The sequence below is a fragment of the Pteronotus mesoamericanus genome, unplaced genomic scaffold (assembly GCF_021234165.1).
Source record: "Pteronotus mesoamericanus isolate MK-2021 breed Mesoamerican mustached bat unplaced genomic scaffold, CSHL_Meso_final scaffold_125, whole genome shotgun sequence".
In the NCBI taxonomy this organism is placed as follows: domain Eukaryota; kingdom Metazoa; phylum Chordata; class Mammalia; order Chiroptera; family Mormoopidae; genus Pteronotus; species Pteronotus mesoamericanus.
In genome coordinates this window covers 12,051,178-12,065,007 of record NW_026555304.1, presented here as the reverse complement: position 1 = coordinate 12,065,007, position 13,830 = coordinate 12,051,178, and the positions used below count along the sequence as shown (strand labels likewise).

The window sequence follows — 13,830 nt, the reverse complement described above, 5'->3', positions numbered from 1 at the left end:
ACAAAGAAATTTGTGTGACTTGCTTTATTGTGATACTCACTTTATTATGGTGGTTTGGAACCAAACCCACAGTACCTCTAGGTATGCCTGTAATTAACAAAATTGTAACAAATGCTTTAGAAAAATAAATTGTGCACTGCATCAAATAACCAGAAGTTAGGTCAAGGTTTTCAAATTGGGCTGGAATAGTTGATGAATTAACATATTCCCAGGTTGAACCAGGGAGTTTGAGGGAGTTGCTGGGAGACCAGTGTGAAAACTGTGGTTCGAGTGAAAACTAAGCCAAGGAAATCTGGGCATCTACATTCAGGTTAGGTTCATCCCTGGAATAATCTGAATGGAAATAAAACTGGCTGGGTGTTTAGGTTGATGAGTTTCTGTGGACTGGCCAGCCTGCAGTGGGATGTGTCCTCTGAGCCCTGCCCTACCTGTGTCAGCTAGAAGAAAACATCAGTCTTAGGAGCACTGTAACTCCTCTCCTCCCATTTACACGGGATCCACCTGGCCTGGTAAGAACTCTCCTAGCACCACCAGTTCTGGCCTATTCTATGCATTCACCAATTATAGTGGAGGCCTACTATATGCCAGGCCTTATGCCAGCCTGTGAAGATATTACAGTGCTGCAGAAGGCAAGGAGCTTAGCATCTAATTCAGAGGTTCTCAATTTTTCTTGTTTCACAGCACACTCAAGTTCTCAATAGTTCATCCACAGTACCCTTAGGCCAAAAGAACTTCCTATCATTCCCTTTGTTTAGAAGTTGGGTCCAAACAACTTAGTAAGTATTTATGCCTGATAGCTGTTTGAAGATATATGCATAAATTTCAAGAAAAATTAACATTTTTGTTTCACTCCAGGATGTGCATGCCTGTTGAGCACTACACAACTTCTCAAACCTTAAAATCAGATTGGACCCCACCATCCTCATTTCCTCCTCCTCAGTGATTTTTGTGTGGTTTTGGCTTTTTATTACAACTGTTGAAAACCCAGCTTTACAAAGATATGACATCATCCAAAGAAATGCACTGGAAAAGAAATGTGGTATAAAGCGAAATCATATGCTGTCTCCACTCACAGGCAAGATGTCAAACCGATGTCTCCTGTTTCCCTCGGATATTTAAAATGTTGTGTTTATTTTTATAAAGATTTTTTTCATTGACAGTCAAAATTATTTAGTTTCAGGGGTTAAACATTTATATGTTATAAAGTGATCACCCCGTAAGTCTAGTAGGTACATTTCTAAAATAGGTTTATTATACCAGCTCTTAAAAAGTAGCACTGGAAGAATTTTATCCTGTGATGAAAATGTTCCATATTTTCATGGCGGGGGGTGGATAACAGGGGTGGATAATCAGGCAAAACGCACCTAACTGTGGATAGATGGTAGGTGATAAGTGATAATAGAGTAGCATAAAATGTTAAGAATCTAGGTGGTGGATATAACAGTGCTCACTGTGAAATTCTTTCAACTTTTTGGACGTTTAAAATGCCATCCTAAAATGTTGGAAATTTTTTATTTAATTTGAAAATAAAATCTAACTCTACACTTAAGATCTGTACATTACACTGTAAATAACTCAGAAAAAAAAAAAACCGGGCAAAACTGAGAGGGGGGTGAGTTAAAAACGGAATATGTTAAAACAATAATTCTTTTGGATCCTAGATATGGTTGTCCTCGGTTTAAAAAAAAAAAAAAAAAAAGATCCTTGGTAACTGGTTTTCCTGAGTAGGTAAGAACTAGCGTCAGCCCAACCTGCTATGAAGGGCAGGGACTGCATTCTTCCTAAATAACACTTTCTCGCATCGGACCTATCACACTCTCTCTACTAGAAGCGCCTTTGTCAGCATCGCTCAGGCAATCTGCACTTTTCTGCAGCATCCAGACCTAAGGAGCCGCGTAGAAACCGAGAACCGCAGGGCCTCACCTCGGAGCGGCCAGGCGAACGCAGGCAAATTGGGTGGGCACCCACCCAGAGCCGGTACGGAAAGGAACTCCGCGCAGCCCCGCCTCCCCTGAGCGCCGCCGGGATTGCGCCGGATCCCCGGCGCCCACCACGGCACAGTCCCGCCTGGCACCTCCTCTACGCCCCGCCCGCTCCGGCCGGCGTGAATCCGGCCCGCGGAAGCCGGGCGCGATGGATGCCTCGGCCCCGATCACGCGGCAGGTTAGCGGCCTAATCGCCGCTGCCCCGGTCCCAAGCGGCCGCGAGCGCGGGCAACCACTGGCGGCCGCCGTGGCCGAGCTTCTCGTGCTGGACGCGTCTGGGAGGCGGGTGCCGTTCGGCGCGCTGTTTCGGGAGCGCCGAGCCATCGTGATCTTCGTGCGGGTGAGCGCGGGCGGAGGGGCAGCGCGGAGCCGGGGGCGTCGCCTGCTGGCTGGGAGGGAGGTTGCCTGCACAGCCTCGGCGGGGGGCACATCGGGACCCTCGGACGGTCTGGGGTCGAGATTGGAGTCCGCCCGGCCCTTCCTGTTGTCGTCCGCTAGAGGCGTCCTGAATGCGAAGCGTCCCCTGGCTTCCGGTAACGGGAAGGGACTAACAGCCCTCCAGGCCAGGGCCATTTTCTCAGCGAGCGAGGAAGCCTAGCCGGGACGGTGTGCGGCCCAGTTTTAATGCGCGTTGTGCGTCCCTTAACACCTTTTTCTGCCCACCGTGGGTGTTGACTTAAGAGTCTCGAGAAACGAAGTACTCAGTCCTTTCTGGACCCTGTGAGGTGTTAGTTGCTGACTTGTTCTTTTTGCCGTGTTGGGATTTCAGCATTTCCTGTGTTACACCTGCAAGGAATACGTAGAAGATCTAGCCAAAATCCCCAAGAGTCTCTTACAAGTAAGTTTCCTGAGAGTGAGCAGCAGCGTGCCCTGCTTCAGGGCAACCTTGTGAAAGTCACCCGTCATTTGGAAGAAGTGCAGTGGGGTCGGGTGCCGAGGGCACTGCCTTTCCAGCCCAGATGCTGACAAACCCAGATTATCACTTTTCCACACATCTCTGCAGCACCTCCAAAAATGAGAGACACACTTTAGAAATCTATTTCTGTCTTAATGTATTCGTAACTGCTTGCTTACAAACATACTAACCATAGTAGTAATTTTGATGTTACCTAGTAAGCTGCCTATTCACAACTGTTGAATGATAATGACCAAAAGTACAAATGCTGGCAATTACTGATACTTCTGTCCTTTATTTTTGTAATAAAAACACTCCAAATAATTGTTCATTATATGAAAATATTAATATATCTTAAAGGTGAAAAACTGTATTTGTACACATTCCACATCCCTGTGGCAGCCAAATACATGTGTTTGTCTTCAGGCACATGTATGTTGTCCCCAGGTGAGCTTTTGAGTGAAGGCATTAGTAAAACTCAGGTATGTTTGCAGCTGACCTTACAAACTGTGCAGTGAAAAAATAAAACTGATTAAATAACTAATAGTTTTTGTTCTTTTTTTAAAGTATACTTTGGGGAGGGGAGTACAAAGAATTATTGACAATCTTATTTTAAAGCTGTTACTTAGCAAAAGATCATCTGAATTAAACATTTTAGCATGTATTTCTTTGCTTTGACCCATACAATTTTGCTCTTTATTCCATCCTTCTAGAAGCCTATAGATGGCATTAGAATGGAACAAAAGAGCTGGTTATGGGGAAATTGTAGAAAATATAATTTCTAATAATATGTACATGTGGGTTTTTTTTCTCCTAAAGGAGGCAAATGTCACCCTTATAGTGATTGGACAGTCATCCTACCATCATATTGAGGTAAATATCACAAATTGAAAAACTAACAGACTAAAATTAACTAACAGACATCAAAATTATATGATTTGAACCACTAACTATAGTTAAAATTAGATTATAATTTTAGATTATAATTATAATCTAAAGTTAGATTATAATTACTTTTTTTTAGTTTCTTATAAAAATCCCAAATATTTTCTTTTTGTAGCCTTTCTGCAAACTGACTGGGTATTGTCATGAAATCTATGTTGATCCTGAGAGAGAAATTTATAAAAGATTGGGAATGAAAAGAGGTGAAGAAATTACCTCCTCAGGTAACACATGACATGTCTCAAGTAGAAAACACTGATAGTGTATTTTTACATTTGAATCTATGCATAAGGAAATAAATGGTAAATTAATAAATCAGACTGCTTTTTATGACTCTAGTAAGTGGTCCAGATATACCAGGCTCTAAAAGATTCATTTCCTGGGTGTAATGACATGGAAAGCTGTTTGTAAAGAACTAAATGAAGTTAAAAAGCAGGTTGCAAGACACCGTTTTCAATATGAATCCAGTCCTCTGAAAACTAGAAGATCTATTCCATAAAGATCTGTAGCATGTATGCGTGAATACAATGAAAAAGGTTGTAAAAGATATTGCAGTACTTACCCCAAGGAATGGAAATGAGAAAAGTGGCTTTTTATAAGTTTTTACAATGAGTACATTTTACTTTTGTAATTAAAAGAAAAATAATTGCTTAAGCTAATATATTTTTATACCTCATCATGACTTGAATACCCTATGTTCTTTAATTGATGAAATCTTATTTTTTATTTGAAGCCCAACTCAAAGGGGCTCTTAATAGCTCTTCAGGCAGAGGTAATTGCTTCCCTCATTGTATTTTAATAGCACCTTGTACTTCATTATATACTTAGTTATTGCATGTAAAGTGACTGGGAGTATTGTTAGTTGAAGAGTTTGTTTTATTCACCTTTATGTGGTCAACATTCCCTGCCCTTAGCACAATTCTTTTATAATTAATAAAGCTTAATATGTGAACTGTTGTATGTGTTTTAGGTAGGGGAAACTTGGCTCCTGAAATGCCAAATACGAGAACTCAACTTGAACTCAAATCATTAATTCTCAACAAATATTATTGAGCTCTTGTTTGTTGACAACCACTGTGTTGGATGCTCCAGGAAGATAGTGATGAAAAACACAGCCCCTGCCACCCCAAAGCTCAATAATCTGTTCTGAGTGACAGAAGCAAATAGCTAATTACAATCCAGTATAAGGGCCTGTAAAAGAAAACATGTTCTGGGAATACCTGTGCTAGAAATGTGAGGGGAGCAAGTATCTGGGAAGGCTTCTCAGAGGAGGTGTCATCTAGGCTCACTCTTAAAGGAGTTCGCTGGGTGAAATGAGGCTGAAAAAGGGTGCTGCTGACAGAGCACAGGCAAAAGCACACAGGCATGCAAAAACTTGACTCTTTAGAAGAAGTGCAGGTCCCTGCATCTGGCCAGAGTGTAGGAGCCAGTTTGGGAATTGGTATGAGCAAGAGACAGGTTGTAGCCATTCATGCTGAGTGGGGGCGCGAGAAGCCAAAGAGCTTCGATTTGTTCTGAGGCAGTGGGGGAGTCATACAGGTATTTGATGTGGACACATGATCCAGTCATGTGTCCACAGTGGAGAAGGAATTGGAACTCACCAACCAGAGCCTGTTTGTGACAAGGTTGTAGTAATTTAGAAAGAAATGACAGGGCCTGAAGTAGAGGTGGGTGGACAGGAGGGGATGGATTGGAGAGCCATTTATGAGATAGAGTTGACATGGTCCATTTACTGATGTTTTTAAAGAAAGCAACTTAAACTTTATTAAAACTGTTGATGAGCTAGCATAAACACAGAGTTTGTTCTTTTTCTCTCCTTAGCGTAGGAAATTTCAACAGTATCAGTTGTGGACTGTGCTTTTTGATAGACTGATATCCTGTGCTGTGACAGAGGCTCAGTATGTGTAAAGTCTCTGTGACATTTAGCACTTTAGCTGTAAACTGCGGTTTTCACTTTAGTAGCACCTCACCATGCATTGCCACAACAAAGACACAGAATTGCAAAGAAAACAGATGAATTCTAAACAGGATATACCCTTGCGATTATGAGAGGGTATAGTCAAATCTTTGAAACTTCTTTGACCTGTGTTAAAGTACTGTATTTCCAAATGGAAAACACTAGGTTCTTATAAAATAATTTTAAAAAGTTTCTCCCTGAAACAGAATATATCTCAGAATCAGTCTCAGAATAGTCCTACTTGAAATCAACACACTAAAAAATACAACACAATTATAATGTTAAATTAATGGGACATTTTATAAAGAAAAAACGTAAGAAAGCCATTAAATGCAAGGGAGTTATGTGTTTCCCCAATGGTATTTCATTGTCTTATTTGATAAGCAAATTTATGATATTAAATCTATAGTGATGACTATAGGTGCGAAATAAGTACAATGCAGAAAACATGCCTCTTATAATATTTACTTCACCTAGTGTTTTAAGGTAGAATTTTGATCTTGAGTCCAAGAATCCAACTACACAGGAAAAAACTGAAAAACAACAATTGTATGCATAAGAACTAAATTCAAACTGGCAAAATTAGAGTCTGCTTCACAGCAAAGATTGTTAAGTTCTAGGTTGTGGAATCTCCTTCAGTTGAATTTCTATCATTTCAAAAATATCAAATGACCCTTCCTTTGGACATAAGGAAATAGGTTGGATTTCTGAATATTTATTGTAGGTATAGAATCCTATAAAACAGTAAAAATGACTTTTCCCCATGTCTTGAGGCTAATGAGCCTATATTTGTTTCTTGGTAAGATGAATGTCCATTCTAAGGTAAACATGAAGGGAACAGAAGAGTTCAAGAAATAAAGGAAAATAATAAGTATCTGGGAATATTAAGTCAGGCAGGTCAAAGGCAGCATAATCAAAAAAATTAAAAGCAAGTCATAAAAGACAGGGATAGGAGAAAAATAAAGTTACATGAAGGATAAAGTGAGTAAGTTTCTTCACTCAAAGAGAGTGGAAGTAAAGTATCAGTCACTGTGAGAAAGGAAATAGAAAAACTGACAGCCAAAGAAAGATGGAGAGGTAGCTGTCATAGTTAAAGCTAAACCCCAGAGTCTTAGTAGCATGACATGGTCAAAGGTTTCTTTTCCATCTCAAGAAAGACTCACCTGTTTGGGTGCCTTGTGTCCAAGCAGCAATTCAGAGAGACAATATGGAAGGACCCAGGCCCTTACCACCTTGTGGCTCTGCCATTTTTAGCCCAAGGCTCCCAAGATTGTAGAAGAAACATGGAGAATCACTTGTGGCAGATTTTAGGAGCTGCCACACATCATTTTACTTACTGGTTAGAACACAGCTACATGCCACACCAAACTGTCAGAAAGACTGGGAGATGTAGTTCAGTTGTGGGCCCAGGAAGAAGAAACAGGTTTTGACCAGCATATAACACTGTGCTACAATGTGTCTTGAGGAGTTAGCTACCTACATGTAGGTTAGAGACTAAACAATGAATAAATGGAGAATTTAAAAGGAAAGCACCACCAGTTTGAGAAGTCTGTAGCAGACAGTTTTCTGTGGCAGATAATCTGGGCCTGTCATCACTTTTTCCTTTCAAGCAGAAATCCTCAACCTGGGACAGTTTTTCTCCTCAGAGAACATCTGACATTGTCTGGAGACATTTTTAGTTGTCACAACTTGGTGGATGGTGTGGGTTAAGGCATCTAGTGGGTACAGAGGTCAAGGGTGCTGCTAAACACCCTACATTGCATAGGACAAAGAATAATCTGGACTAAAACATCCACAGTAAAATGCTGAGAAACCATTCTTCGAAGGAAAAAGAAAAAGACAATTCAAGTTAAGAGGTACTAACTAAAAGATAATGTTTTATAGAAGTACTAACATGTTTTTAAATAACTAATTGAATATAAAATGATAACATCTAAAGACACTTTTTAATATTTCAGGACAGAGTCCCCATATAAAGTCAAATATACTCTCAGGGAGCATTCGGAGCCTGTGGCGGGCAGTGACTGGCCCTCTTTTTGATTTTCAAGGAGATCCAATTCAGCAGGGTGGAACCCTCATTTTAGGTCCAGGTAAGCACCAAAGCTCAGGCCTAGCAAGACACTTCTTCTGCCTTTTAGAAGTCCAGAGACCACTTGCTTTCTTCATAAAATAACAATCACATAAAAATGGGCAACTTGACATTTTCCCAGTCAGGATGCTGTGCTTTTGTAGGGGACAACTTTTGTTTTCATGTGTGTAGTTTGGTGTCTGTATGTTGGATGTAGTGTGTCCATCATTCTGTGCCCGAGTGTTTTCAGACATTTGGGATAGGAAAAGCCAGTCTTGATTTGGTGAACTGTATATGGCTATAACACTCTTTAAAAAAATTCAGTGGAGGTGAACATTTCCAAATAGGAGAAAGTCATCAAGCACTTTTTTTTTTTTTGGGGGGGGGGTCAATGGACAAATCAATCTAGTTAATTATATCTAACAAAAGTAGGAGACTTGCTTAGTGTCAGACAGCAAGTCAGCCCCAAGAAAAGCTCGTTCAATAACAGTAAGCCACATGCTCTAGCTTTGTTGATCAGTTTGGACCACCGGAAATTCCTTTAGCCCCACTCTGCTGAATGGTTGAGTGTTGAAGCTTTACCATGTTTAAGTATTGCAATCAGGGACAAACACCCATACATGACAGTGTCAAAATACCTATCACTATGTTGTAAACTATTTTTTCTTAGTCCTTCTTTCTCTTTAAAATTGTCTACATTTTCCCTGACCAGTGTGGCTCGGTTGGTTGGGCGTTGTCCCACAGAGTGAAAGGTTACCAGTTCGATTCCCTGTCAGGGCGTATGCCTGGGTTGCAGGCTAGGTTCCCCAGTAAGGGTGATTGATGTCTCTTACGTCAATGTTTCTTTCCCTCTCCTTCTCCCTCCTTTCTCCCTTCCCCTCTCTCTAAAAATAAATAACATTTAAAAAATCAATGAATAAAATAAAATAGTCCATGTTTGCCCTAGCTGGGTGGTTCAGTCAGTTGGAGTTGTCCCATACACAAAAAGTTTGCAAGTTCGATTCCCTGTCAGGGTACATACCTAGGTTACGAGTTCAGTTTTCATTTGGGGTGAGTATAAGAGGCAACTGATTGATGTTTTTCTCTCTTAGCCTTCCTCTCTCTCTAAAATCAATCAACATAACATTGGGTGAGGATAAAAATGTCCACATTAGTGAGCGTAGCTTCTAAGAGTTACAAAATTTACATTTATTTTAATCAATTCCAGATAGCTAAACAGACGTCTTTAGAAAAGGCGATTTTGACCGAACATTATGACTTTCGGGCTTTTTGCATCGAGAACACTGTAGCTAGCTAAAAACCTGTTATTTAATCTTCCTCTCTCTCTCTCTCTCTCTCTCATGAATTTACATCAGTTAGACTAGCCAAAAAAGAAGCCGTGTTTTATGAGAATGAGTCCTATAATTTATCCCAGAACAGCATTGAGTTATATTTCTGAATGACTCATTTCCATCCTCAGACCTGGGAAGGAGGCATCTTTCTGAGTCCCTCATCTCCATGTCTTGGCATCATTTGACCACATATTCAGTTGTATAAGAATGAAGAGTGCAGGGAGAGTGTCATTTGTGTCCCAAGTTGGGAACATACTTAAAAGAAGATTTTAATACTGCCTACTGGGAAAAATGTAGCTTCTCTAAGGAAAGAGCTAGGTGTACTTAATTATACAAATCTATATCACGGTGAACCCAGTATTTCATTTTGCCTCATTTGCATTATTTGGATAATAAGCCAATTTATTACATTAAATCCATAATGATAATTTACTGTAGACAGCAGATAAATGTAATGCAGAAAACATGCCTCTGATAATGTTTCCTGAATCTAATGTTTTCAGTTAAAATTCTGATCTTGAGACCAAGGAAGAGAACTAGACTATAAATTACGACTTTTTATATTTTAGCAGATAAAAGGATTGTAAACTTCTAAGGACTTAACTTACTGTCTTAATGTCCTTATTATCAGCCTCTTTTGGTCTGTAGTTATAATGCAGATAGACATTTAAATCAGTATTTGAGAGTGGATTTTTGTGAGTGATTTATTCCATTATTACATTTAAAAACAGCCCTGGCCCTGGCCAGTGTGGCTTAGTTGGTTGGAGCATCATACTGTACACCAAAAGGCTGGGGGTTTGATTCCTGGTCAGGACACATACTTAGGTTGTGGGTTTGATTCCTGGTCAAAGCATGTATAAGAGGCAACTAATCAATGTTTCTATCTAACATCTATATCTCTTTCTCTCTCCCTCTCTCTCTAAAATGAATAAACACATTTAAAAAATTAAAAAATACAAAAAACTAAAACAGCCCTGGGTGGGTAGCTGAGTTGGTTAGAGTGTTGTCCCCATACACCGAGGTTGCGGCTTCCATCTCCAGTCAGGGCACATACGAGCAGCAGCCCATGAGAGCATAAGCAGTAGAACCACCAATCAGGCAGTCTCTCTCTCTCACTCCCCTCCTTCCCCCTGCTCTCCCTCCCTCTTCCTTTCTCTCTCTCTAAAAATCAATAAATAAAAAATTTTAAAAGATATGATTTTCCAGTTGACATCTATTTTAGTTCCATATTCTGCCTGTTTGACAGGACATTTTATTTACTTACATTGAATAAAATCTAATAGAAGGTTCTAACTTAAGAACCTTTCCCCTTGGATCTCATAAGACATTAAGGATCACTGTTATTTAACCATATCTTTGTCATGCTTTATTACCTTAATTAAAAATTATTATGGTATTACATATGATATTACATATGCTTTATTACCTTAATTAAAAGTTATGGTATTACATATTACCTGGAACATATGTACTCCAGGTAATTAATTTTTCCCTTTAGACTAATTAAAAGTTGAAAAGCTTCCTTGATTCTAGTAAGCAATCAATCTAGTAGATAATAATAAATGCCAACCTCTGCCTTTTATTCTTATTGTCTTCTAGGTCCCTACATCCATTTTATACATCGTGATAGGAATAGATTGGATCACAAACCCATCAACTCTGTTTTGCAGCTTGTAGGAGTTCAGCATGTGGACTTCACAAACAGACCTTCGGTTATCCATGTGTGACAATACAGACTGACTTTCAGATGGACGCTTGAGATATGGCCTTGTGTAGTATCTAAATTGTTGGTTCCTCGCAGCCTTTGAGGAGTTACGAAGACATAGAGACATGTACCAGTTGATTTATCTTTTGAGAGGCACTGATTGTCAAAAATGTGATGTATATTTATAATTTCATAGATTTTAAAGTTTTAAACAAATAAAATTTTATTTTTACAAAATAAAACTTTAAAAGCTATAAAATTATAAATACCATTCTTTACCTTCTATTACGCTATATCTAGTCAGTAAAAAGGTGGGGTTTTTTTTTTTGCCATGAAAGTCATAGATCCTTATAAAGAACATATAAGGGGAAGGTTAGCAACTCAACACCATTTTATTCAGTGGAAAAAAGGATATTAAATTCTGAATTATTATTATCATATTAACCAATATAATCACATTTTTATATGTATTTGTTTATATTTTTGTTGCTTAGAAAAAAAGACAAAAAATAACTACACCAGAATACTGCCTGTAGGTATCTGTAAGATTTATTTTCTTTTTCACACTTTTCTGTGTTTCCCAACTTACTACATCGTGAGTATGATTCATTTTGGGGCCAGGAAAAGGTCTTTAAAAATTTATGAATATATTCCTACACAACAAGTTCCACAAAGGTTTAGTTATATAGGTGTAGTCCACATATTTCTATCCTAATAGTTTAACTCGGAGGAAATAAGGCAAACCACACCTTCCATAGAGCCTATCCAAAGCCCCTTGTCACAACACACACTATCCATTTCACTAGGACTTTTCTTTTTGGTAAAAGGAGAAAAATTTATTTTAGATGTTTAAGATACATATTTTAAATATGGTGGGCATGCTTTTTGAAAATGAATTTTAAGAATTGTTGAAACTAAAAATATGTTAGAACTTAAATGTGCACTATGGTTTGGTTGTACATTCCGGACAGCTTCCGTTTCTCACCCCCAATTGCTTTTATTTAGTGGAGTATTGTCATCTTTTATTTTTCTAGAATCTTAATATCATATCCCAAAAATTCTGATGAAAAGTACACCAAAATCAAAATACAGAGTGGGGCAAAAGTAGTGGTTTACAATTGTTTGTATGAAAAATAATACAGTTAATAATTAAATAAAATAAGTAAAGGAAGTAAAGTAAAATAATAAATAATATAAGAACAAACTCTGTTTCTCATAAGAATAAACTCTGTTTCTCATACTCACAACTGTAAACCTACTTTTGCCCCACACTGTGTTGGTAATTTTTAGCAAGTAAAATGAATTTACAGTTCTTTTATATCAAGCATATGAAGTCACACAAAAAGTAAATAATGTATCTAAATATTTGAATGTATTTTCATATACATGCACAATCATGTTTTTAATCAGTAAAAATGAAATTTCTCATAAAATTGAAATTAAGCAATTTTGTGCTGTTTTACAGTAAGGAAAGACTAGTGGTAACCCCAGTTCCCTTCACTGATTTTAGACTTAAAACTGCTGAATCATAGCTTACACAAAATTTTATATTTATAAATGAAAACCATATTTTTCTAAAATACATAAACGTTCCTTATGCGACTTTAGGAAGGTACAGTTACATAAAGACAGTGCAGTGGTAAATTGCCTACCCAAACAGACATTTAATATAAAAACTACTTATAATAGTTGTTACGCAATATATAAATATGCTGCACATCCAAATGTACTGGACTCAAAATTTCTTAAAACCTTCCTGCAATAAGTACATAAAAGTACTAGATAAAAGAATAGCAATCTAACGCTTTAATGCTGCTAATTATTTGCCAGGTACTGTTTCAAATGCTTTAGCTCTGTAGAATTGATATCATCATCATCATCCCCATTTTAGAGAAGAGACATCTTTTTTAAAGATGAATTTACAAGAAAGTGAAGAAATCCCACCAGGCTGATGAGCATACACCGAAGCCACCGGCTGCCCTGAGGGTTGTGGCCATCCCAGGAATTAGAGAAGGCTGTCCCTTGGCCAACTCCAAGGACTTGCACGGTGGAGTTAAAACAAAAGCCACTGCATAGAGGACGACCTGAGACCTATGTGTAACGGCTACAGTCACATCCATCCATAGACCAAGTTGCCCAGTGAGGACATGCTGTTAGCCCTCTGCAATGAACCATGGGGGCAACAATTATAATAAAATGAAAGTGTATGTTTAATTTTAAAAATCAAATACTTTTGTTTCTCAAGAAGATTGATGATAGCACTGGCTGGTGTGGCTCAGGGGATTGAGCACCAGCCTGAGAACCCAAAGGTCACCAGTTCAGTATCTGGTCACACAGTACATGCCTAAGTTGGAGGCCGGGTCCCTAGTTGGGGGACTGTGACAGGCAACCATCATGTTTCTCTCCTCTCTTCCTCTCTTCCTCTCTCTCTAAAAGGAAATAAATAAAATTTTTTTAAAAGAAAGACTGATAATAAACTAGTAATTGAATAAAATGTTCATGGTACCATCTACAGTGGGGGGAAGAGCAAAGTGATAAAAATGTTCACCTGAAAACTGGAAGACAAACTGTGAAGAAGCAACATCATCTACTTTCACAGTTCATAGTTGTATTAAGAAGAGTGTTCTAGTGATATTTAGGGCGTGTAGTTGCACAAGATACATTAACATCATTCTGTGAATAATTTTGCATTTATATCAGAGTCCTTTTAAATTATTTTCATGCATTTTCAATTCCAAGTTTTTCTGTGCACATATAAAAAGTGGAATGGTAGCTATTCATGTACTAGCTGTATTAGCAGAAAACTTCAAAAACAGTTACAGGATGAAAGTTTTATATTAAATTCATTCCTGAAAAGGTTATTTAAAAAGATTTCTTTTCGGCCAGTTTATAAAACAAAAGCAAACCTCTGGAAATTCTCTCAAAGATGAAACATCTGCTATTATGA

The 13,830-nt window shown here is 38.4% G+C and overlaps 1 protein-coding gene across 1 annotated transcript; it reads left to right on the top strand.

The window, feature by feature from the left end:
- Nucleotides 1-2,030: 2,030 nt before the first annotated feature.
- PRXL2C (peroxiredoxin like 2C) lies at nucleotides 2,031-13,333 on the top strand. Its single transcript, XM_054588107.1, has 6 exons — nucleotides 2,031-2,325; nucleotides 2,755-2,823; nucleotides 3,700-3,753; nucleotides 3,941-4,046; nucleotides 7,738-7,869; nucleotides 10,778-13,333. Exons 1-6 carry the CDS (start codon nucleotides 2,134-2,136, stop codon nucleotides 10,903-10,905), a joined length of 681 nt encoding a protein of 226 aa, XP_054444082.1. The 5' UTR covers nucleotides 2,031-2,133; the 3' UTR covers nucleotides 10,906-13,333.
- Nucleotides 13,334-13,830: the final 497 nt, after the last annotated feature.